General features: G+C 43.0%; 2 protein-coding genes across 4 annotated transcripts in view; one reads left to right on the top strand and one right to left on the bottom strand.

Moving 5' to 3' along the window:
• The window catches only part of ralgps2 (Ral GEF with PH domain and SH3 binding motif 2), a 71,189-nt gene that overhangs the window by 34,942 nt on the left and 12,707 nt on the right, over positions 1–23,540 (top strand). For all 3 annotated transcript variants that reach the window (XM_030434341.1, XM_030434344.1, XM_030434343.1), the window contains exons 7-9: positions 1,882–1,971; positions 2,076–2,168; positions 3,848–3,974. In XM_030434341.1, the coding sequence (XP_030290201.1) occupies positions 1,882–1,971; positions 2,076–2,168; positions 3,848–3,974 (310 nt within the window). The remainder of the gene's footprint in view (positions 1–1,881; positions 1,972–2,075; positions 2,169–3,847; positions 3,975–23,540) is intronic.
• angptl1a (angiopoietin-like 1a) lies at positions 7,005–23,366 on the bottom strand. Its single transcript, XM_030434345.1, has 6 exons — positions 23,135–23,366; positions 13,168–13,419; positions 12,427–13,047; positions 9,499–9,692; positions 8,355–8,625; positions 7,005–8,252 (listed from the first exon to the last, which is right to left on the bottom strand). The coding sequence occupies exons 2-6, from the start codon at positions 13,355–13,357 to the stop codon at positions 8,065–8,067; spliced, it is 1,464 nt and encodes a 487-aa protein (XP_030290205.1). The 5' UTR covers positions 13,358–13,419; positions 23,135–23,366; the 3' UTR covers positions 7,005–8,064.

Below are 23,540 nucleotides of genomic sequence, written 5' to 3'. Positions count from 1 at the left end.
TAAGCAGTGAATAGTGAACATACACTCTAACACACAACGATCAGCCACAGCATTAAAACTGCTGACGGGTGATTGATCTTCCCATTACAATGCAATGTTCTGCACGGAAATCAGGCTTTCATTGGGACACCACTTGAAATGTGCCACCCATCCAAAGGTCGTTGTGGACCAAGTACACCCCTTCAAGGTGACAGCACTCCCCAGTGGCAGTGCGCCCCAAAACACCACAAAAATGCTCACATTTTAAGCCACACCCCAATTCATGAACCATTTGTCATGCACTCTTCTGGGAGGCATCATTAAACACAGTAAAATTCTTTTAATGTAGCTTTATCATCATTTGTTGGCCCATCAGTTCAGTGATCCACAAAACTGTTTCCAGACTATAGCAACAGCAACTCGGTCTTCACAGCTGAATTTTGCAGTAGAGGTCAAGTGAGGTTGTTGTGCATGTGAATTCAAGAACACATGGATACCTGCCCATGGCCCATACCTGGTCACCGCTATTGTGAATTTCCACTTGTTTATCTTGAGAGTTGGAGCTGTCTCAAGGCAAGTGATGTAAATAAAAGAGGAAGCCAATTGATGCCGGGGTCCACTGATTATGTTTTGCTTGTCCATTTCATCACTCCCATGTCTTCTTTACAGACTTCTCCTTGTGAAATGGTAGAAATTAAAAACACATGGCTCTCTTTTTCTGGAGATATAGTAGCTTTTTAAGATAGCATGAGTGTGAATCATGTGTTTATAAGGGAAGACTGAGAGAGAGAGAGAGAGAGAGAGGGAGAGAGTAGCTGGATGAATTTATCTCCTCACTCCTATGCTGCTCACCTCTTTGCTGAAACAAAAACAAGTCATGTTCCAGGAAAAAGTAGGCAAAGCCAGCTGCAGTTTAAAATTTGTGCACATCGAGAATGTAGAAGAACGTGAAGAAGGACACACACACGCACACTTAATTTATAGATGTACGCAAGAAGCACACCTAGTGGTCTGTGGCCCGACTGGAGGAATGTTGACTACAAAATCGGTTGTGTGAGCACATATCGGGGGGGAAGAATCGGTGTTGTGCAAAGTGGGAGACTAATTCGGAAACTGAAAGAGATAAAAGTGTTAGGACCAGTAGAGATGGTCAGTCTGTCTTGTCTGGACGGTCTTATCAGAACACAATGTGCAGACAGCTGTGGGCTTTGAAATCCCTCCGAGCCCTGCAGCGTTGAGGCTAACTTCCCCTCCCATTACCTCCCCTCTTCCCTCACTCTTCTCCTTTTCCTCTTTCCATTCCCTCTCTCCCCGGAGCTTAAACACTGATTGATTCACTGACTTGTGTGTGTGTGTACGTGTAATGAGAACTTTGGCTTACCAGCGCTTCTCCCGAAAGAGACAGATTTCCGACATCACTCTTTGTCTGGCCGTGCACTCTGAACACACACACACACACACACACACACACACACACACACACACACACACACACACACACACACACACACACACAAAGTTATGGTGTGTAACGGTTGGGTAATCAATTGGAATCAGTTGGATTTTCCTCTGAATTTCTTGTTTTCCACAAGAACTGATTTCTAATTTGTCTTTAATGGAGTGATCCTGTTAGCAAGCTGCCCTGTGCTCCCCTGATCTACTTTATACAGATTATAGCCCAGACTTGTCATGACTGTCTTCAGGCCTTGGCTCTGGACTCAAGGACTGGAGATTTAACAAGGCAGAACTCCCAGTCTTGCTTTGTACTCACCTGAAATCTTCATTGAAGAATGTAACATATGAGAGAGAAATCTTTCTCTGTCAGCAGTTTTAGGTCTGTTTTCGGTGAGTTTGCGAGTGTTGCATGGTAATCTGTCCGTTTTTTTTGTCTTTTTCCTCTAGACAAGTTTTTGGGTGGTACGAGAGATCCTCCATGCACAGACGTTGAAGATCAGAGCTGAAGTACTGAGTCTGTACATTCGCACTGCCAAGGTACACACCTCTATGGACAACAAGACATTGTTGTGCTATTATTACAAATGTTTCCATTATAAACACGCCTTAATGTATGCTCTGTGTACTTAAACTTTTCACAGAAACTCTGTGACATGAACAACCTCCACGCAGTCATGGCTGTGGTTTCCGCGTTACAAAGTGCTCCCATCTTCAGACTTACCAAAACATGGGCGGTGAGTATATTTACCCTTCTCGGAAGGGAAGAATAGTTTATTAGTAGAGTGCTGTCAATAAACTGGGAATGTCACGTAGATCTGTACCAAAACAATGGAAACATCAACGAAAGCCAACCCAAACTAGCACACGAGTGGCATGACAAGATGAGGGGCAAAGTTTAGGAAGAATAAATAAAGGTTATTTAGAACAGTTGTAAAAACTTAAATTCATCCCATTTAATACAAAAAGAGAGAATTTAACAAATCTGAACCATAATTTCTTCATGCTGCATGTCTGTTCCATAGTAACACAGAACCTTCACACCAATTTTCTGCGGCAGGAACACTTTAAACACATTATTCAATTGTAGACCCTTTTACGCAGGAAATTATATATCAGTATCCATTTTGTAGGGGCAGCAAATGTGTTTCAGTGTTCTCACTGAAGATGTAGAGCTTACATAATGACATGATGATGCTCTGATGTAATGGTGGAAACTTTCCTATACTCGGGTTCACAAAACCACAGGAGAGATTCCTTTAGTCATTTAGCGAATGCTGTTGCTGGCCAAGACGTAGCACACCTGCCTCTCAGACATAATGACAGACACACACTAACACACAAACACACACTCGCTCATTCGCTGCGGGTCTAATTGGGACTTTCTACCATTGTCACAACCTTTTTAAAGTTTCTGTGTCAACAGATCAGCTTCACTGTGGTCTGAAGCTTTGCCACTGCTGATGCTTAAGCCCACAAGCTTACGACTCTACACTGCAGCCCTCCTGCAGCAGTAGACTTCATACTCGTATCCGTCACCAGTGGACAAACTGACACACAGGAGCATGCAAACAGTCTGTCACTAGTCACTAGTACAAAAAGACATGAAGCCAGTTCGAAAATAAAGCTTTGAGTCTGTACAGCATTACTGCATTTTATTCTGACGCTGACAACCCCAAATTATGGTAGAACATTACCACCTATTTCACTTATTTTGCAAACTTGTCATACAAACACAAGTTCATTATTTGATCGGTCTTGAATGGGTTTACTTTTATTTCTATAGTTTTGTCAGTGGGTGAAAATTTGGGATGTTAAAGAAAAATGCTTCAAAACAGTTTGTCTCTAGAGGGCCAATTAGCCAACGTCAACAATAAGCCTGTGCAGTCAACACATATTTCAGCCAAATCTCTCCATGTGTTCATATATTCCATTTATGATTCTCATTCTTTCTGCCTTTCTGCTGTTACTGTTGTTATAGCCCCTTTGGTGTATACCAGATTTCACTCATTATTAAGTGCAGCTGAGTGAAACCAACACACATTAAGTCATTTTATCTGAATAGTTTCCAGTGTATTTCTTCTAACACTTGTGTTGCTAACCCAGTCTAGTTGTATATTTTTTTTTTAAATGTGCTCTATGTAGTTTTGAGGAATAAATGTTAATCAGCAGAGAAACATCTTCATATACTGATTTTTTATTTTTTATGCCTAATTAAACTAAAACATACTCTCTTCAGTTGACCTTAAAGGACAACACAATTTCAATTTCAGTTATGGAAAAAATACATCTGAGTTTATATTGTTGCCTCTATTGTATTGTAAATATTAACATTCTGATTTTGAAAACGACATGGTGCCCCTTTTTAAAGCTTTCATTCTCATTCTCCTTTTTTCTTTCCCTCTTAATTTTGCAGTTACTGAGTCGGAAGGACAAGGCCACGTTTGATCGGCTCGACTACCTGATGTCCAAAGAAGACAACTATAAACGTCTGAGAGACTTCATAAGCAGCCAGAGCATGGTTTCCTGTATACCATACCTAGGTAACAGACACAAACATTCACTCACTACAAGACTAGAATAAGGTTTGATCTTTAAAGGGCGCAGTCAGCTTCTTATCTCTATGGTCTGTTTACGGGCCGAAGCTTAAAATCAGGACAATTGGTCTGAGTTTCCAGAAACAAAGCCTCTGCATGTGTGCCTGGTGTCATCATCTCCTGGATTATCCAGTGCCACATCACTTCTTTTAAGTCTATATCCTGTTACCCTCCTCCTTCCAGGAGAGTGGCGTGAATGTTCAACAAACACATAAATCAGTGACAAATAAAAAATAATGACATTTCCCAATCCTTTCCATAAATATTTATACCCTCCTTGTCCTTTGGCTCCGCAGCATGACATCACTCAGGAATCCCTTATGAGTTTTGCAAGGAAACCTCTCACTGTGATGTAAGAGTATCGTGCACATGGATACACGTGTGTGGTTTTTTACTGCCGTACTGTTTGTTCTTGTTTTGACTCAATGATGACAGGATGACTTTGATGATCTTTACTGCCACGTTTTTTCCTCTGGCCATCAAGCTCGTATCATAGCTACTGCTGTGTGATTTCAAACTTAGACGCCTGAGTATGTACAAACAAACACAGACACGAGCACAAACACAGAGAGCTCGAGAGTCTGTTTGTAGTTAAAAGAAAATTTTAAACAGGCATTCTTCCCCATCGTGCTCTGTCATGGAAGTCTGGAAGTAATGACAGACCATGAGACAAATGCAAAGCTAACGCTGTGAAACGGCCCACATTTGCCAGTTTAAGTGTATGTCCTCATTGTGTGTGTGTGAGTGAAGAAGGGGGGGACTTTCCGTCTGGTAAGCGTTTCAATGATGTGTGACTAGTTGGTCGACTCTTTGTGTCGTCAGTCTTTGTACGAGTACGTGCGATGGTGTTTCCCTGCAGTCTGAGCCTGTCAATGATGCATGCAGATGTGTGATGTGTGACCAGCTGGCTTCCCGCGGGGCTTGATCGAGCCAAGTTGGCACAGAGCAGGGAATTCGCCACTCTCTTGTTCTCAGATGTTCTCCATGATAAATCCACTCCATCCCACCGAGGGAGAGTGGGAAAGATTGACTGGGAGACTGCAAGCCGCAGTGCTTGTTCCAGAGCATCACTCCAAACACAAGTGATTTGATTGGGGGTTTCTCCTGATGTATTTTTGCACGAGTTTGCCTCTGTGGTCACTAAACAAAGTGTTCGTTGAAGTTCAGTTAAGGTCTCGACCCATAGCTGAGGGCTTAAATTACCATGTGTGTTTTTCTTTGTGCTAAATGCGCCACAGGAGAGTTAACTTCTGCAAAGTGTGTTTGTGTCCTTGTGCCAATTTTGTGAAATCCTATCATGTTTCTGTCTTTGCCCCATTTGCATATTTTGGAGGTCTGATGCTTATCTGTGATGATAACGAGGCTGGAGAAAGAGCCCTGTGTGTGCTCTGTAGACTCCAGGCTTTGGTTTTTCCACACTGTTGCTTTTGTGCTTAACTGTGCGTGTGTGTGTGTGTCTGTGTGAACTCTGGCCTGCTATTAGGCTCGGCAGACACAGCCCACTCCTGTCTGCTCTGCATTCACCACAGGACCAGCCTGTTAAATGTTCAGATGAGCTTGTTCCTGTTCTGTAGCCAATCATACAAGGACAAAGAGCCCACAGAAGTGTATGGCTCCACTGTGACAGAACACACACTTCAAAATGTTCCCCCTGCTTTTAGCTGCGGCCCTCCATTGGTGTGAATTGGTTCAGCCAAGTACTGCTGTGCACTCGTGTTTAGACAGTGTTTAGACAGTGCTTACAGTGTAATACATAATGATATAGTTACATTTGAAGGAAATCACAAGCCCTAAAATGATATTTTGGATTGCAGTGAAACACAGTTTAGTAGTGCTTAAATGGCAAGTGCGCAGACAGATGAGTGAAAAATGCATCTGAAATGTGTCTTACGCATACACTTCTCTGAATAGTGTGTTATTGAGTAAGAGCCTGTTAATATTACTCATAGTCCCAGTGTAATTTCATAAAACTTCACTGGAATTCTGCAGTTACTATTTGCTATTTTGTCTCTGTATCTGGATCTCTTTAGAGTCATTCCCCACCGACAAGCTCAAGGACCCTTGAGTCCCTTCTGCTTCAGCATGCTGTTGCCATAGTTGTTCGAGTAGCTGTGGGACAAAAGCAACACTGTTTGACATAACCAATGTAATCGAAGTCACCAGGGGTAAAGAGTCATATCTGTCAGGTCATAAAAGGCAGCTAGCTGAGATGTTCATTTCCCTACTGGTTCCTATGACCCTATAGGTCTGTGTTTCAGGGCCTGGCTTCTGGACTACATAGTTATACAGCATTTTAGATGGCCTACCTGCCAGTTTTGTTGGCTCACTGTGTGTGTGCAAGTATGCGAGATAAATTGTATTGACTGTATGTTTCCGTGAGCTTCTTCTCCTCACTCTGTTTGCATCAGCCCGCTCCCGTCTGCTCTGACTTACAGTTCTCAGAGGGGAGCCATAATTTCAAGATATGCATTTGCATTTGAGACTTAGAAAAACTCAACGGTTTATGTGGAAGGAATGTTGCCCTCCTTCTCATCCCTGTCTGTCTTTCTCCTGCCTTTTTATCTCTGCTTCATTTTAGTTTAAATTCTTCTATAGCAGCATCATTTAATATCCTGCCTGTTATCTATTTCAGTCCTCACCTTGGTATAGTCCAATCTGATAATGTAATTTTAAATGTTCCCCTGCTGTGGTCACAGTTCATTTCTATTCTCCCCACTTCTTGAATTATTAAATCCATCTGGCCCTCTTCAGTGCCTTGACAGCTTGTATTGCACTTAAATCAGATCAAAGAAATTTGAAGTGTTTCATTTCAGATGATTGTACCATCCTTTTAAACAGATAAAGTCTTGACTCATATTTTACAGACACAGTAATATTTAAAGTTTTCAGTCATTCTGGCAAGAATTTTTTGTATCAAAGAAGGGGTCACATTTAAACCCTCACCTTTTATATTCATTAGTACAGAGTGACAGACCATTCAATGTTTACAAATGGATTTAATTTGAATGATGAAAACAGGTAGTGCGTGTCACATATTCTCAGTCCTCAAGTCAACAAGACATCCAATCTGGATGTGTGTGTGTGTGTGTGTGTGTGTGTGTGTGTGTGTGTGTGTGTGTGTGTGTGTGTGTGTGTGTGTGTGTGTGTGTGTGTGTGTGTGTGTGTGTGTGTGTGTGTGTGTGTGTGTGTGTGTGTGTGTGTGTCCTTCTGTTCAAGTGTCATTAGTGTATCTCTACGTGGGATAAAAGATATTAAGAATTGCATTGTTACAGGGGTAGATATAAAATGGCCATGACTATACTTACTATAAATACACTGATAAATAACAAAGAATGGCAGAGTGACAACATTGTGAACATTTGGCCTGAGTTGAATCACACCTCTTAAATTACCTTTCACAAATAAAGTCAAAGATATTTACATACCAAAGCCAGCTCAGCCACATGCACATTGGTAAAGGACATTGTTGCACGTGTTCAACAAAATAAACTCCAAAAGTCCAGACAAAACCCAGAAACAAGTAGACAGTAGGTTTAACAAGGCTTGTCCTCTAATGGTTGATTGTCACGTTTTCTAATTGGCAACACACCTTTAAATTGCATCAAACATCCCAGTACATCCAGTACCTTTCGATATTGGCAACACTGCTTTCAATAAGTCACCATTAGCTGCTCAGAAGAAAATTATTTAGTAAATGACCATTTCCCTTTATTACATACTGAGTTTGAACAAGAGTGAGTAAGATAGGACACTTGAGAGTAATACTTAATGGTCCCAGGGAGCTCGACGGATCATTACTTTCCAGACGGAAAGGTGGAGGCAGTTACTTTAGGAGGGCAATGTTCATCTCACAGTTAGAGTCAACTTGGGCCACTGCACAGACTGCTGGAGTCTTTAATGACCGTCTCTTCCTCCTTTGTATTTTACAAGGCACTGTTGTACGACGGAGGAGGTTCCTGGTCCTGCCATTACAGTATTTGTTTATGACTAGATGAAGATTAAGAGGTGCATTTGAAGGGAACCACAGTCCAGAGTTTCAGTCGATTGGTCGGATCATGAGGCGGACTGACTTGAGGGAGTAGAAACCTCCACCGTAATCTGCCCAGAAGATTCCATCCTGAAATTTGCTGCGGTAAACTCCTCCACTGTACCATACGCCATTCAGATTAGTCTGGCCACAAGCGTTGTACCACCAGCCACCCTTATGGAAGTGGGCGCAGTTACCTAGTGGAGATGGATGCAACATAGTTGAAGAAGGTGAGTGTGACGGACAGACAAATGAGTACTAATGTAAGAAATCTAAAAGCATTTTGGAAGTCATCTCACCAGAAAATGCGTCCTTGTCGCGATCGAGAGTGGTGAACTGTTTGCCGTTGTGACTGCTGAAGGAGTCTCCGGCATTACCCTGGTAGGTGCCGAGCCTCAATCGATAACCCTCACTCTCTGACTCCAGGTGGAAGCTGCTGTACTCGGCATACACCTTCTTCCCCGTCCAGTCCTCCAGCTCTACCATCAGCTTATAGTCGCCCTGTTTCCCCAGGTTGTAGATGTTGTCCAGCCCAAGCCAGTGTTCACCATCTATGTTGCCAAATCCTTTCTGTAGGGGACAAGCACCACAGCATGTTCCTTTTGTTATTCATTACCAGCTGTGGCTCATGTTGAAAAACATTGCAGACCAACAAAGTGCAGATTTAATTTGAGTTGGTCGACACTGTGGGTTAGCTAACTGGTTGAAACAACAGATCTCGTTTCATTCTGTGGTCAGTGAAGGCAAATCAAGTCCAAAGAACACAAACTGTAAAGCAGTGTGAGGTAAATGAGATTTCTTTGCAGAGTGGTGAGTTTAGAGGAGTCTGTTGGCATATCGAGCGAAATGAAATTAGTTCCACTTCCCTTAGAGATGATAATGTGTTAAGGTTGTGATCTGTGGTTTCTCACTCGAGACAAATTAATTGAATGGCAGAGGCAACGGTTATTTGGCTGCGGTTCGTTGGAGAGTTGAATACAGCATATGCAGAGCTGCAGAATCACACTTCTGTTCCTGATCCAAACTACATGGAATTAGTAATTTGTATATCTGATTTTATAATGGAAAGGAAAACTGTGAGACACTAGGTTTTATACAAGCCAATGTCTTTTCATTTCTGTCCTCTGCATGCTCTGTTAGACCTCGGATCACATCTCAATTGTAAAGTATAACTCATGGGAAGAAAAAAGAAGGAAGGGATCATTTTCCATTTCCAGAGGGGTTGAGCTTTATTTCCCTCTCAGCCCACCACGGTTCTGATGTGCGTATATTTGTATGTAGGTCCCTGGCTACAGTTCTTGGCTGTGATTTTGGTGTGAGGAAATCCACCGCTAAGCTGTTTACATTGATGGAGCAAGTGCTTGCTTAGTGGCCCCAGACTGAACTGCTGAGACTGAGTCACTGAGGAAATGAGAAAGGGAAAGCTTTGAATACAGTTCTTACCTTGTAGTTCTCCCAATTCCGAAAGAAGTTAACAGAGCCATCCTTCCTCCTTTGCAACACTGTCCATCCACCATTGTCAAGGCCATGTTCACACCAGGCTTGGATCAGCCGATCATTGGCGTCTGTCTTAAGCAGGTACATCCCACTGGTGGCGTGGCCAGCCTGTCGTACCTGGAAACAGTCCTTGAAGGGACCTATGGTCGGTAAGATGGTTGTCGAAAAAGAGAGAGACAAAAAAATATATTAAAATGAGATTGTGCTCGGGTCTGCAATGGTCCTTACTCTGTTGTTATATTGCAGTTTGCATAACAATAATATTCCTAATGTTCAGAATTTCAGGTCAGTTTCAACCCCCCTGAACAACTAAACCATTCAGCAGCTGAATTGAAAGAGATATTTTCTTTTTTATTGCATATGCAAAAGTCATCATCATCAGTCTAGGGGCTCTAGAAAGCAGACAAGAGAAAAGGGGAGAGAGAGTTTGGAAGGATTGTCTGCTAGACCCCATGGTTTGAATGGATTTATCATTGTTGCCACATTCTTTGGAAAATATCTCCATTTGCTCAGACCATCCACACATCCTGCAGTCTCAAGTTACACAAACATGCATGTGTACACTTAAATTGTTATATGAATATTAACTAAGGTTTAGTCTCCAAGTGAAGCCATGTGGCAGCACTGCACCCAGAGTTGAAGCTGCTGAACCTAAACCCAGCATATTTCCTCTGTTTTCCCCAGTGAGCCTATGAATTAAACCAGCATGAACACCGGCATTGTGTTGGGGCCTCCAGGGCCCAAAGGTCCATGGGAGATGGTTTTCTCAGCTGAGTATAGGAGCACAGGGACCCAGTGTAATGCCCCAGCATAGACCTCTAGAATTCCTCAGCATACTACTGTATTTTTCTAGTGATATATCTTAATCCGACTTATCAGTGAAGGGGTTCTCTAACTTATTCCCCTGCCCTCGTTTATGTCACATTCTTGTTAATTTCTTCTAACGGAGCTTTAGGATGTTGAGGTTATAAACAAAAAAAATTTCAGCCTTTACAGTAGCGGTGAAACTAGATTGAAGTCAGCCTATAAGTGGCCTTTGGCTTGGTTTTGGGTTTAATTGTAATATATTCTTCTTAAATATACACTATCTATTGAAAAGCATACATTTATCTATCTATATTTAACAATTGCAATCAAAGGGAAATTAAAGGAAACCAGTGGAGTAAATATCCTATAAATGTATCAAAGGAGAAGAAGAACTGAACCTTATCAGCAGGATTTGGGTAAATGTGTTTTAATGGAGACAAGAGGAAGACATATTTTGAGGCATGTGTTTTTCATGTATGAAAATGGTTAAGGATGATGTGTCAGCCTCCAAAACAAAAATGATCCACTCCCGACTTTCCGTGGTTTTTCTTGGTGTTACGTAGATTAGGGTTGTCCAGATTGAGAGACTTTTTTCAGTCATGGACAAAAATTTGGTTTTGGCAGTCAGAGAAAGAAGCAGCAGCGTATTGTTTAACATTTGAACCACAATACAGATGAGAATAGTGGAATGGAGCTCTCGGCTCTAATGACCTATGATTGACTAATACAACCCTAAAATTACAGTTCAACAGGGCTTTGTAAAAGTAGGTGGAGAATTATTTTACACAGCTGGAAACAACCACATGAACACTTAGTTCTTTTTATAATCTACAGTGTTTACTTTTACCTCCCCCAACCAGTTCACCTCCTGTCCTTTTAGTTCTCTCTCTGCTTTTTCTTAGGTTTTCTTCTCTTTGGAAAGAAGAATCGTTATAACATTGTTGGCATTTTTTGTGCTTTACAGGGACTGAAAGTGTTGTGAGTTCTGAGGAAAGCCTTGTTTCACTCAGGTTGGTTTCTGGAGGGTTAAGAATTGACAATCGACAACCTCATGACAAGATATTTATCAGAAAATCTGGTTTGAATGCACACTTCACATTACTAGATAGGCAGAACAGTAACAGTACATTATTTAAGTGCTTTAACTGGCGTCCTTTTTAAATGGTGGATTTAACCAGAAATTTAGATATCTGAATTGATCCGTTACGAGTGAAAGTATTCCTCACCTCATCATTCTTATGTGACCCATATTATGTCACCATATTATGTGACTCTCATGCCAGGATTCAGACAAGTCTTCGTTTCATCCTCTTTTTGTCTGAGGGATGTTATGAATGATTTCATCCATTTCAGCAGCTGGCTGTATAACCCCTGTCAACATTCCCCGCCGTAGTCTAATCGCCAGTCAAAACACAACATCCCCAGCTAATTTTTAGGAGTTATTTCCAAGTAGCATTATATGCTTGCAAATTGGTTTCAGATTGGAGATGATCTCTCTCAGATGTCAGAATTTGTCAGTCTCATTGAGAAACGCACAGAGGAGCCTAATCTTTCTTTGAGTATTTGATCTGATTTGATGGTTTTGTCTAGGGGTCTGGAAGAGACCATGTGGACAATGGGCTCTTTTTCACTATACCTTGCTCCTTTATTTCTTGCATTGACCAGATGCAAATCTGACTAAAGCCTTGCAGTAGATTTATATTCCCGTTCTCTGAAGTGTTTTTACTGGTGTTCGAAGACGCTGAATCCACATCCTACTAATTTAGTACATATGCTCTATGCAGTGTAGCCAATACCGACAGCCAAGTGGGAATCATAGGAATGTATGATTTCACCACCTCTGTAGCGTGCCAAGGATGAGCCAAATGTGCCTCAGCAATACCAACTGTTTTCAGAAATTACGTTTTCAGTTGCAGACCTAGGTAGGTAATTGTTCTATTTAGGACAATTATTTAACAGTTGCTCAGCTTCCCTCTCCTAAAAAAACTAATTGGATCCATGATTATTTGATAGTGTTCAGTCACTTATTCTTTCCTCATCCCCTGACACTTAGAAATTGGTACATACCATCAGAAGTGAGTGTTCCCTGTGGTGGTGGAGGGTCAATCCCGAATGGGCTTGCAGTAGGGGTTTCCATGCGTGATCCTCTGGGAAAGGCTCGGTTGTTATTGTACCTCTGTATCTCATTGGTGAAACGATTGTTAACGGGTATATTCTGCGGTACCACTTGTACCAGTGGGGGTACTACGGGCAGCTCACTGCGTCCCAGAGTCCTCATACACTGCTCCTCCAGTGCAGAGATGAGAATTGACTGGTTGTTGACCACCCCGGCCATTGTGGCATACCGGGACTCCAGCTCCTTGTACCTTGAAGCCAGTCGCATCATCTCAGAGGTCACATTGAGGACGCGATTCTCCAGCTGGGCCAGCTCCAGAGAGTTGTCTCTTTTCCTGATGATCTCATGCAGCAGCTGCATATAGAGTTGGGTCACCCTGGAGTTCATGTTCCTGCTCTCTTTCCGCAACAGCTTCATCTCATTCACCAAGTTACCATCGACATCCACCACCAGCTGCAGTGTCTCAATCTCACGCCGCTGTTTGCTGAGCACCTCTCGCACATCTGCTATATCCATACGGGTCACTCTGTCCTTGTCAGGCTCGGGGCCTGTGGTGCTGGCACAGATTGGACCTGATGACAGATAGTAATTATTTAGAGGATTAGCAAGATTTTGATTTTTAGAAAAGCAAGGAATGATTTAAAAGAAGGGTCTAAAAGAAGTTTATTACAAAAACAAATTATCTTTTTAACCTGTGATTCTCTGCTCAGGCACAAGGAAAGTGTAGGAACACTTTTTGGCATTGGGGTCCAGAGGGGCTCTTTTACTCCTGTGGAGAGAAGGCACTTTGGTCCTCCGGGCTTCCCTGGAGCTCCTGCAGTAACTTTCCTCCCAGAGAGAGAGGCAAAGCAGAGCACATAGGCTCCACATCAGCCCCTGCATTGCTGCAAGCTGGTTAGATGGATAGATGGACAGCTACTGGTGCTCCGTCCCCCCAGGCCTCCCTGCAAGAATACAATAGTTTGAGGGTTGGGCTCAACTTTGTTTGTTTCCTAAGGCTAGGAGGAAATTACTACCATAAGCTTTTAATGAAAAGGTATTTGACACTTTTTCAAGTATTCATAGACAATCAGTAAGTGTTTAGGAAAGTGTTCACTCAGTGTGCAGAAGCATAGTTGTCAAGTCATTGTTGCACAGTGTTGTTTGTGTGGAAAGATTGAAAGGGAGACCATGTATCCTTGCCAGCCCACGGGATAAGGTCTGCTTTGTGTCTCAGTTAGCTCCCCTGCTGACAGATCACCAATCTTTCTGTGGTCCAGTCAGTCACTTGCATTAAGAGATTTGCTATATGCCTGATGGCTGTGCTTTATCTTTGGTACCTGCCGCTCCACTTGCTTCATCTTTACTCTAGGAATGAGATTATTCTTTCTCTTGCACTTCACTTGCATCATTTTGTCTTCTGTAGTATGTAGCTTCATAATCTTTTTCAGCTGCAGGAACAATTCCAGTAACCCTTTTTACAATTATGGGAGCCTTTCAAAGACCTTGAAGAGGGTTCAAGACCTTCAGCCATACTTGTGTTGACTATATCAGTGCTGCCTACTTGCACATTGACCCCCCTCTACTTAGTAAAACCCATTGACCTCTGATTCCTGTTCAGTTTCCGGTGAGACAGGTTCAAAATGCTCACTGCTTCGTGTGGCTTTGTACATCCAACAGGGATGTCGAAGAGGAGGCAGTATTTTTGTTGCACTTGAAAGATTCTTCAAGCACACACATACAGATGGACACAGCAGGGGTGATTAAGGAAGGTAGGAAAACAGTTTTTGCAGAGTTGTCTTCAGCCCTGGCTAATTTGAGGTGTGACTCCTGGCACTTCCTAGTTTCGATCTCATCCCTGCTGATTATGGTTCTGGTTCTGTTTCTCATCAATGCACAAACACTCACACACACACACACACACACACACACACACACACACACACACACACACACACACACTGCTCCCCTTAACACCCCGGCCTGGGCCTGTGCAACGCCAAAACTGTCTAGCCCCCCGATCCACCCCATCACTCTTCAGTCAGTCTTTACTCAGTGCCACATAATTAAGCTCTACCTCCACCCTGAAACTCAGGCCCTATGTGTCTCCCATATGACGCCATTGTGGTTCTTCAGGAATTCTGGCAACTCTGTCACTTGGAACAATGTCGAGAAGGAACGGGATTACGGTTAGCACTGCAGAACTAAAGTGTGTGTGCACGCTCTTGCTGGTATGTGCTTGTGTGTCCATCCATATGATTGAGTACTGTTTTTGCATGACTGTCCAGAGATGTTCTTCATTTTCATGGTGGTGTGTTTTTCCAGCAGCCAGTATGTCTGACAGCGTAACCAGGTACTGTATCCTTGCTGACCTCGGTGAGAGCTGCTAATGGCTTTAACAGCAGCGTCAGCAGTATCAGTTCTCATGTGTAACTTCTCTTCCAAACTATGACTGGCTTTCTGCTTGGGATGGGCGATCTGCCTGAGAAATAATATCACAATCTGTGTAATGGCAGTCATGATATATAATCTTATTTGGGATCAAGACTATGGCCAGACTTGAAATTGCCAATTAATTCCTGCATTTGCACCATTGTGCTCCGTTTCTGCCACGCTGCAAGCTATTAAAGACCTCTACAGCCATGTAAGGGTAAAGGTTGTGTGAAGTTTGGAAACAGAATGGACGACTCATCTCAGGAATACATTTTGGACACCCTCAAGATCAGTGGGGATTTAAAATCATCAAATCGGCCACCCATGCTTTCTACAGCTGCTGTGAGCTCCAGAAATTGTCCATTCAGCCTCAGCTTCAGTCAACCTTGTGCCTTTTAAGCATGAGCAAGAAATTACATTGCAGCTCATCCATCAGGCACCACCTTCTTCATTTCCCATCTTTCTTATCCTTTTCCTTTCCTTCTCTGCCCTTCTTTCTCTGTTTCCTATCTTTTGGAGCCTGATTTCCTCCTTGGTGGTGGTTCTAAGTATGAGGGGCCTAGTCTCTTTAGTGGAACCATCGAATATCAAAGACATTCCAGGGAACGTGGAGAGGTCAACAGTGTGTCGTGAAGCTACAAGGTTTACAGTGTTTCCCCAGAACAAGCAGAGCGGCTCCTTTGTTCTACCCCAACAAACCGAAACTAAACACTGCTGAAGTGTTCAGGGACTTGGTAGCTATTGAGCGGAAAACATAAAGTGCTCACCTTTGGGAGTGAATTACGCACGCAACCATGCCTTCACATACTAAGGATGCAGGCAGTACAGTTTGTTGTGCATTGGGAATTTAGATTTCTTTCTGTAGGATCAGAGTTTGTATCACATTTGTAGTGATCTGTGCAACTAGCTGTCCTACTTGACTGTATTGTTTCAGCAGACTTGGAAGGGCCAATTATGCCAGCAGTAGTCCACATCTGGCTCTATTCAGATTCAACAACAAAAGAAGTAACAAATAATAAAAGGCAGACACCATTTGGATGTTTCTCAACAGGCTGCACTTTTATCTCGCCAGGCTGGATGTGGGACAGTGGAAGCACTTTCCTTTTCTTATATGATGCGCATTTTTAGGACAAGTTGAAATAAGTTCATGTGCATTGTTTTATTTTCATTCGTTGGACAAAGCCAAAGTATTGCTTTTGGCTCGCAAGTACTGCCTGGTGCTCCTTCATGTGTTTCTAATTCTTGAGTGTTATGTAGCTGGAAATGCATCTTGAGGTGCTTCAGAGAAATGCCGCTTTGAGTCAGAACCAAGAAGAGCGGTGAGCTACGTGCATAGATGCTACAGAGACCACACAAGGGAAGGAGAAGAGGAGCAACATGCTGTAAGGCTGAAACAAAGCACATAGATTTAAAAAGACAGCACAGGCAGTAGTGGATTAAAGATGGAAGAGAATAAAAGTGGAAGAAAGTGGGTCATGGCCCTGTTTCTTTTCCTGACCAGGCGTCATAAACTTGATGTGGACCTCTCTGAGATGAATAGCTTCTATTCCTTTTATTATTCTTGACAAATATGCACTCTTTTCTGTGCCAGTTTCTTTCTGTTTAATTACTTTCCTCTCTGTGTAAACCTTACTTCTCCCTTCTTTGCTTTCTCTGTTTTGTGTTCCTTTGCCTCTTTTCTCTCCAGGTCTTTCAATTACAGCTAAATCTCTGAGACATATGAAAGTCTTCATGCAAGCAGTACAGCAAAAAACAAATGTTCTCCTTATTATAAATATAATTTCTTGTTGGCTCAGCTGTACAGACAAACAGCTCTTGTTTTCCATAACATCCACGTGAAACCAGTGTGTGGTGGGAAGGATTTGCCGCGGGCCTCTAACTCCGCCCGCCTTATGTTTTGGCAACAGTGGGAGCTTCATAAGTCTTTGTAAGTGCACTGCTGGGTCATCCCCCCACTTATAGTTATTAATAGTCAGGAGACATATGACGGTGGCTTTTTAATTGTCCTCACTGTTCGTCTCTGTCTCTGTCTGAGCTATGGTTTAATTTATTTTCATGGTTGTTATTGGAACAGTCTAAGGACAGGCATCATTCATATGACACTGCCTTCCTTTGTGGTCTTTACCACAAAGTTTTTCATCCTACTCGGGACAATTTTCAGTTGAATGAGACACAATCATGTCACTGTTCAAGCCCATTAGAATAACTCTGTCATCCTTTAAGGGAAAACTGTCAAATGTGCCACAGACTCTATACTTTTTTTTATTTTTTGTTCAGGTTGTGCGATGTCTCATTACAGGTTAAGTCTCTTCCCTTCTTTTAGTTCTACAGCTCTTTGACTTGAATAGCAGAATTGATTCTGTGAGTGCTGAGGCCATTGTCTATTCACCTTACACTCATTAACGATCTCTGGACTGCTTCATGCCAGACACAAATGCACAAACAGTTATTTTTCTTGACACATGTACAGTACCTGTATTTGCCCTAACACAGGCATGTACAGATGTTGCTAAGAAGTGTCAGCTTTGCTTCTGGCTTTGCTCACCCTGATCATCAGCTCAGCTGTGCTCTCCAGTGCTATAAGTTGACTGAATAGAGCCCACAGCTGACTATTTGAGAATCGGTTTTGCTCTCTTTAATTATGATTATCCCACACTCACTCTAGGGATGTGTGTGTGTGTGTGTGTATAGCAAGGAAACTGGCTTTTGTTTACCTTAGTTTTCTCTGCTGGAGTTTAATGTTTTACATGAATGGTGATTAGCTTTTTTTAATGCTTGAGTGGGAGACAGAAATAATTCTTCTCTGCATGTCGTCAGAGAGGAAATGAACAGAGTGCTCATTAGGCAACACGGCTGCTTACGTTACGGCTCGACCGGAAAAATGTGTTTAGCCTCGTCGTTTAAACAGCATAATGAATGTTGGTTGTTGCATCAGAAAGACAGCCATATGTCACACTTGTGGCTTCAGGTTACTGTGCGTGTGTGTGTTGGCCTTAAAGAGCACAGACATCATTTTGTGATCTGAGCCATTAAAAACTGATTAATAAACAGTTAAACCGCTTCTGTGGAAAATTGGCTCGATGCATGTGTCTCTTTGGGATGAATCCCATTAAACTCACTGTCATACAGTATTTGTTTGACTTGAATGTTTATTAGATTCATCCAACTAAAACTAATGCTGTCCAACACAACAGTCCTGCACTAAACCTAGCTTCAAAACCACATCCTCCAAAATGACCATACAGTTGACCTCGGTAAAACTGTTTCAAAATAAACTGAACTTCAAAACCTTCAAGAAAGTAGAATTTATTCCAGGACTGTACATTATTATTAGTCTTTGAAGACAGTAGCATAGAAAGTCGTATGATCTGCGAGTACATTAAGTCGAGTGCACTGGACTGTTCATGCATGTATCAGGTGAGGAACATGAGTTAAAGCCCAAGAGAGTGTGGAATTAAGATCCAGGCTGTCATCCTGCCAGAAGTGTCTTTTGACCGCTGTGTTGGTTTCTGAGCTCTTGCTCACAGCGCGTCTCCCGCAGTGATTCACCAGCTCTGATCTGACAGTCTGTAGCCTGATGGACTGCAGCTCACCAAACGGGAGAGAAAGACTTGGACAAAATGTATTTATATTTTCATAGCCAATGTATTTCCAGGCTTCCACTCCCCCATCTGGCCCTCAGACTTTCCCACAACAAGTCCAAAAAGGACTGAAACCTACAACACATCATCAATGGTCAAGAGTAGGAGAGAAAAGTAAAAATGAAAGGAGGTGAGCGGAGGAGAGAAGAGGTTTAGATTTGATTTGACAATAAACAGCAGCTCTGCTTTACATGACAACATGGAGCTGAGCCAGCTCTGCTGTTGGTGCACAGCCAGAGACTGACTTCCATCACATCTGTACATGATGTCACCAGCCACTGCTTCCGTCAAGTAACATGACCGCCCAAGATACTTTGTCCCTGAAAGACACAATTGGACTTATTCTTTTGTGCTTTTCGTGGGAATAATGCACTTTCTAGAATTAGACATCGAAGTATGAATAAGAACATGTCAGCAATTCAAATAAGGGGCGATTCTCTTCGTCTGAGGTGTGGGGAGTTGTCCAGAAGGCAGATGAAAAGTTAAAGTTGAAATAAAGGGATATGATGTTAGGTTAACAAGGACAGGGTGTGGAGAGCTGAACACAGCATGAGAAGGAAGGGAAGCAGTAGAAGTCCTGAGATTATGAAACTATTAATGGCTAAACTCCAAAAACTGTGCTAACAACTTGGAAAAACTTGTAAAATGTTCATCAACAGATTTGATGAAAGCACCCAGACATTAAATCCTGCTACCACAGTTTAATAGGAAATATGCTGTCTTAATGTTGTTGTTTTTATGTTTTCTCATTAAACGGCACATGTTGGAAATATTAAAACATGAATCAGACCAGATAGAAGGAGCAAGGATAGGATTTTCTCTACACTTGGTGCTAGCAGTTGCTCCTGAAGCCTCCCTCTAGAGTTGGAAGAAATGAAGGATGAGGTGGACTAATGAAGACGCCTTGTTAGATTAAGTCGTTCTGTTTAGTAAGACATTAGCCTGTGGTTAGAACACAACCAATCCAATAAAAACCCCATAAGTGGTTCCTGCTTTCTAGGTACTGAGTCTTCTGCCTTCACAACTCTGTATTACTGAGGAGGGAGCCCCCAAAAACTCCCCGAGGCCCCACGGCCCCCATCTGTTTTCCTTCTTCTATAGTGAAACTCTAAACATGTGGGCTGATGTTGGGGTCAGAGGTCTATATGTGGGATTAGGGTGCAGCACCACCCTTCCTCTACCTCACCCCTCCCCATGTCCCTCCACTCCACAACCCCTGCAATCAATCGGCCTTTGTGGAAAGCTGGTCCCCCTCTTCCCCTTCTTTTTAGATGCACAAACACAGTTCTTATGTTCAAGGATGTCTGGGGTGTTGGGATGGGGTGGTGGGTGGAGTTCATATAAGGCCGTCAATCTCCGTCTGTCATACTTTGTCAAGATAAGGACCCTCAACCCTCCACACCCTCCTCCGTCACTCCACGGCACTCATCCTTTTACCTCCCCCCATCGCAGAACAAACAGCCTGCCCCTCATCACCAACACACTGCTCAATGGCACTTATTTATATGTCCATATGTGCAGCATGATATTAATTCTAGCGTAACAAAATTGCCCCCGTATTTTCTGACCCAGGCTGACAGATGAGCTGTTACCTTGCCCGTTCAGGTGGCTCTTCTCTTTGATTGAATTTAACTAACTCGTAAAGTGACACTTGGCTTTGAACAAACACATGCTGCTGCTGCTGCTGCTGCTCTTGCTGCTAAGGTTTCCAGCATTAGAGAATAGCTAGAGGAGGGTCAGGGGAGAGAGGAGAGCCGGGAGGAAGGAGGATAAAAATGTTACGGCGTTTATAAAAATGTTTGGTTGGCTGGTCGGTGTAAATCATCAGGTTTAGGAGATTACTCGCACTCGCCACTCTCTTCTTGAGTTTTATTCCTCCTCTGAGTCACACTTAACCTCAAGCTCATACCACCGGCTGCACATGCTTTCTATTAGTTGAATCAGCAAATAAATTCACACTGCATTACACGCTCCTTGCCCAACAGCTCTACTTAGTAACATGCCTCCACTTCTCTTGTGTGTTTGTGTCGACCCTCCTGGCTGACCTCTTCCTCCCTATGGTGACCTGTCCGCTCAACTGTGTCCAAGCTCTCATTAGGGGGATTCTAAATGAGCCCAACGCCGCAGCTTGTGGCTTTCATTCGCATTCTGCTGCAGCTTTCTTTTTTCCCCCCCCCGCCCACAGTTGTAATTTTTTGTTATTCTTCTGCCACATCCAGCAGCGCTACAGGCAGCCTCCTGGCTTGTAGCTTGAGTTTTAAGTAATATAATGTGTCCAGCTTGTTGTACTGTGGTTGGATTTAACCACATGCGGTCAGCATAGCAAGAGAGCAGCGGTTTCTAGACAAGCCCGTGTCTGTGCCCAGGGTGTGTTATCTGTGTGTTTTACAGATAAGATCAGCCGAGCTGTCCGTTAAACATCTCCGTCTGTGAAGGGTCAGCACATAGCCTCTGGTCAAATACTGAAATACAATTGGCCACATGCCCGTTGCCCAAAAACCACAGTTGGCCAGTGCTGGCTGAGTGAGCTATCAATCTCCTGCTGTGCTACAACAAAGTCTGTGATGGGATGGCTGGGGGAGGGCAGCAGTTAACTGGCTCTGACTACCCACCGTGCTCTACCTGACCGCTCTTTATTGGCTTGTCCTGGGAGCTTTAAAATCTTTAAATAGGAAAGACATCAAACAGCAATTCTGTAGTGATTTATAACTCGGTGTGAGGGTTAGGAGAATGGTTAGTTTATGTGTGGATTGGTTGTAATGACCCATTAAGGCCAGTTTCAGGTGAACCTGAGAGCCAAGCGCTGCGGCTGCAACATGAAATGTCCTGGATATTCCTCAGACAGCTGCTCCGTCCTTCTCTTCATCTTTTTAAGCTTTTTTTCTTTTCCATGCTGAGTTATTGGAGGTATTGAAATTAAGATTTATTACCCTGCGAGAAAAATGAGCAAGCACGAAATGTTTTCTTAGCCTTTTTCCCTCATTTTGGCCTTTCTCCTCAAGCTTAGGCTTTTTGAAGCTCCTTTGAAGGGTGTGTGTTTTTGTGTGCATGTGTGTGCTCTCAGCACTGTCCTCTCTTCTCATGGTCGTTTACAGCCTTCACAGATGTGGCTTTGTAGCGAACAGAATATTTTCCACAGATCCCAACAACAGAACAGCACATAAGTGAAACCACTTGAAGATAATTGTGAGTTGGTGATATGGAAGTGCACCAGATTGATGTTGTTAGCGTTCAAAGCTTTTGCTATCACGTTAAGGTATTGACTAAAGTGTTTTCTGTCCACAGAGTGTATTTAATAGAGGATGCGGTTAGAGTTGGGTTATGTTGTATCGTCTCTATTCCCTCCCCTTTACACAGCAGACTTGTAGTCTCTTTCAGTCAACTTTTCAGAAACTACAGTGTCTTTCTGTGCATCTCTTAACTCTCATATGTAACAGGGAAAAGCACACCACAACCTCATTAGGTGTAATGTTACTGATCTAATCCTCAATTGCACTAGGTTAAGTTGTGCTCCATCCCTACACCCCCCACCCCCTGTTCGTGGCCTAGGCTCAGATGGTGCTGTATTAGGAAACCAAAAGCCAAGAAAAAAATAAATAAACAACCCTGGCTCCACAGATCAGATCTTTCCATCTGATCAGATCTGCCTCCCTAAGTTTTTGGCTGGAATGCCCTACTTTTCTTTCTCTTAACTTTCTCTTTGCTTTTCTGTTTCTTACATTTTTGAATGACCTAACAGTTGGGGGTGTTGAAATTTAAAAAAAAAAAAAAATCCAGATGAAAGTTTTTCATTTTTCTTTATATTGTTCAAATAACAAGGCACCATGTAGTTTTGGAGAAGAAACTCAAACTCTGAATTTTTATATTAGGTGATGATATGAAATATCTTTTCCACAACCTAATAAACAAGCTGTTCTCTGAGGGACATAAGGTCCCCAGAACACTGTTTGAAGCTCGTAAGGTGGCAGGGTCCACCATATATAAGCAAAGTAAAACAGTATTGTCCTTTTAAAGTAAGTTTGTTGATTCAGTTTATTCAGTCATACAAGCAAAGAGAGTTTGTTTATATAGTTTGTTTAGGCATAAAAACATCAGTCAAAGCAGATCTTTCTCTTCTGCTTCAAATTTCTTTCCCGAAACTACAGAGTGCACCTTTAAAATGTACCCTCCATTCTATGGAAAAGCCAATATCACCAAACTTGACTCCATCCCTGCCTGCACAAATTATATCCTACACACCCTTTACACCCCTCACATGGTCTCCTGTACAGTAGGTCACACAGCACAGTACGTACAGTAGGTGTTGAATGTACACACTTGATACAGCTCTCAGCATGCTGTACATCCCAGGCCTCAGACCGCGGAGGAAAGCCAAAGAAGCGTTGCTAAATGTTTCTGTCTGCAGCCGGAGCCTCCAGTCACGAAACGTCCTAACCTCTCCAACCCCTCAGCCAGAGCCCTAACAGCTGCTCTGACACACACACACACACACACACACACACACACACACACTCATACATACACCGACAAACACACGCACACACGCTGTCCTGCCGGCACTCCAAAAACGAAACTTAGAAGCAGAATGAACTTGGGCGACTTTTACCTTTCTTTGTCACCAGCGGTGAGGGTGTGTTTTCCTGCAGTTATAGTTTCACGTGTGTGCTGTGTTGTGTCTTCAACGGGCCGCAGTGATCAGGACTCATCTCTGTCTCTCTTTGTCCCAGTCCTTTGAGGTGCTCCCCTCCACTCACTCCTTCTGTCCTGCAGCTGGAAATCACAATATAAGCGCCTTTATTTCTGCCGAGGCCCTACTTCCCCCAAAGATGTGCTCCTCCCTGTAGACTCAGCTGTCCCGGGGCTCGGGCTGGGGCATGGTTCAACAGCCGGCCGCTTGAACACACTGAGCTCTGACGACTGATGCCTTTTAGTTTTTCACAAAGGATGGGGGAGATTTGAAAAGAGGGAGGAGGAAGAGAGGGGAGGAGAAGGGGGATGAGGGTGTGGGAGTT

The sequence above is a fragment of the Sparus aurata genome, chromosome 11 (assembly GCF_900880675.1).
Source record: "Sparus aurata chromosome 11, fSpaAur1.1, whole genome shotgun sequence".
Classification (NCBI taxonomy): Eukaryota; Metazoa; Chordata; class Actinopteri; order Spariformes; family Sparidae; genus Sparus; species Sparus aurata.
Note: the sequence above shows the minus strand (reverse complement) of the source record. Positions and strands in the feature narration are given on the sequence as shown.

Bases quoted from the DNA above. Each gene is read 5' to 3' on its own strand.
- angptl1a (XM_030434345.1), bottom strand. From the start codon at position 13,357: ATGCAGGGGCTGATGTGGAGCCTATGTGCTCTGCTTTGCCTCTCTCTC. The intron at 9,693-12,426 runs GTATGTACCAAT...TACCGACCATAG, and splicing joins GGGAACACTCACTTCTGATG to GTCCCTTCAAGGACTGTTTC. The intron at 8,253-8,354 runs GTGAGATGACTT...CATCTCCACTAG, and splicing joins CGACAAGGACGCATTTTCTG to GTAACTGCGCCCACTTCCAT.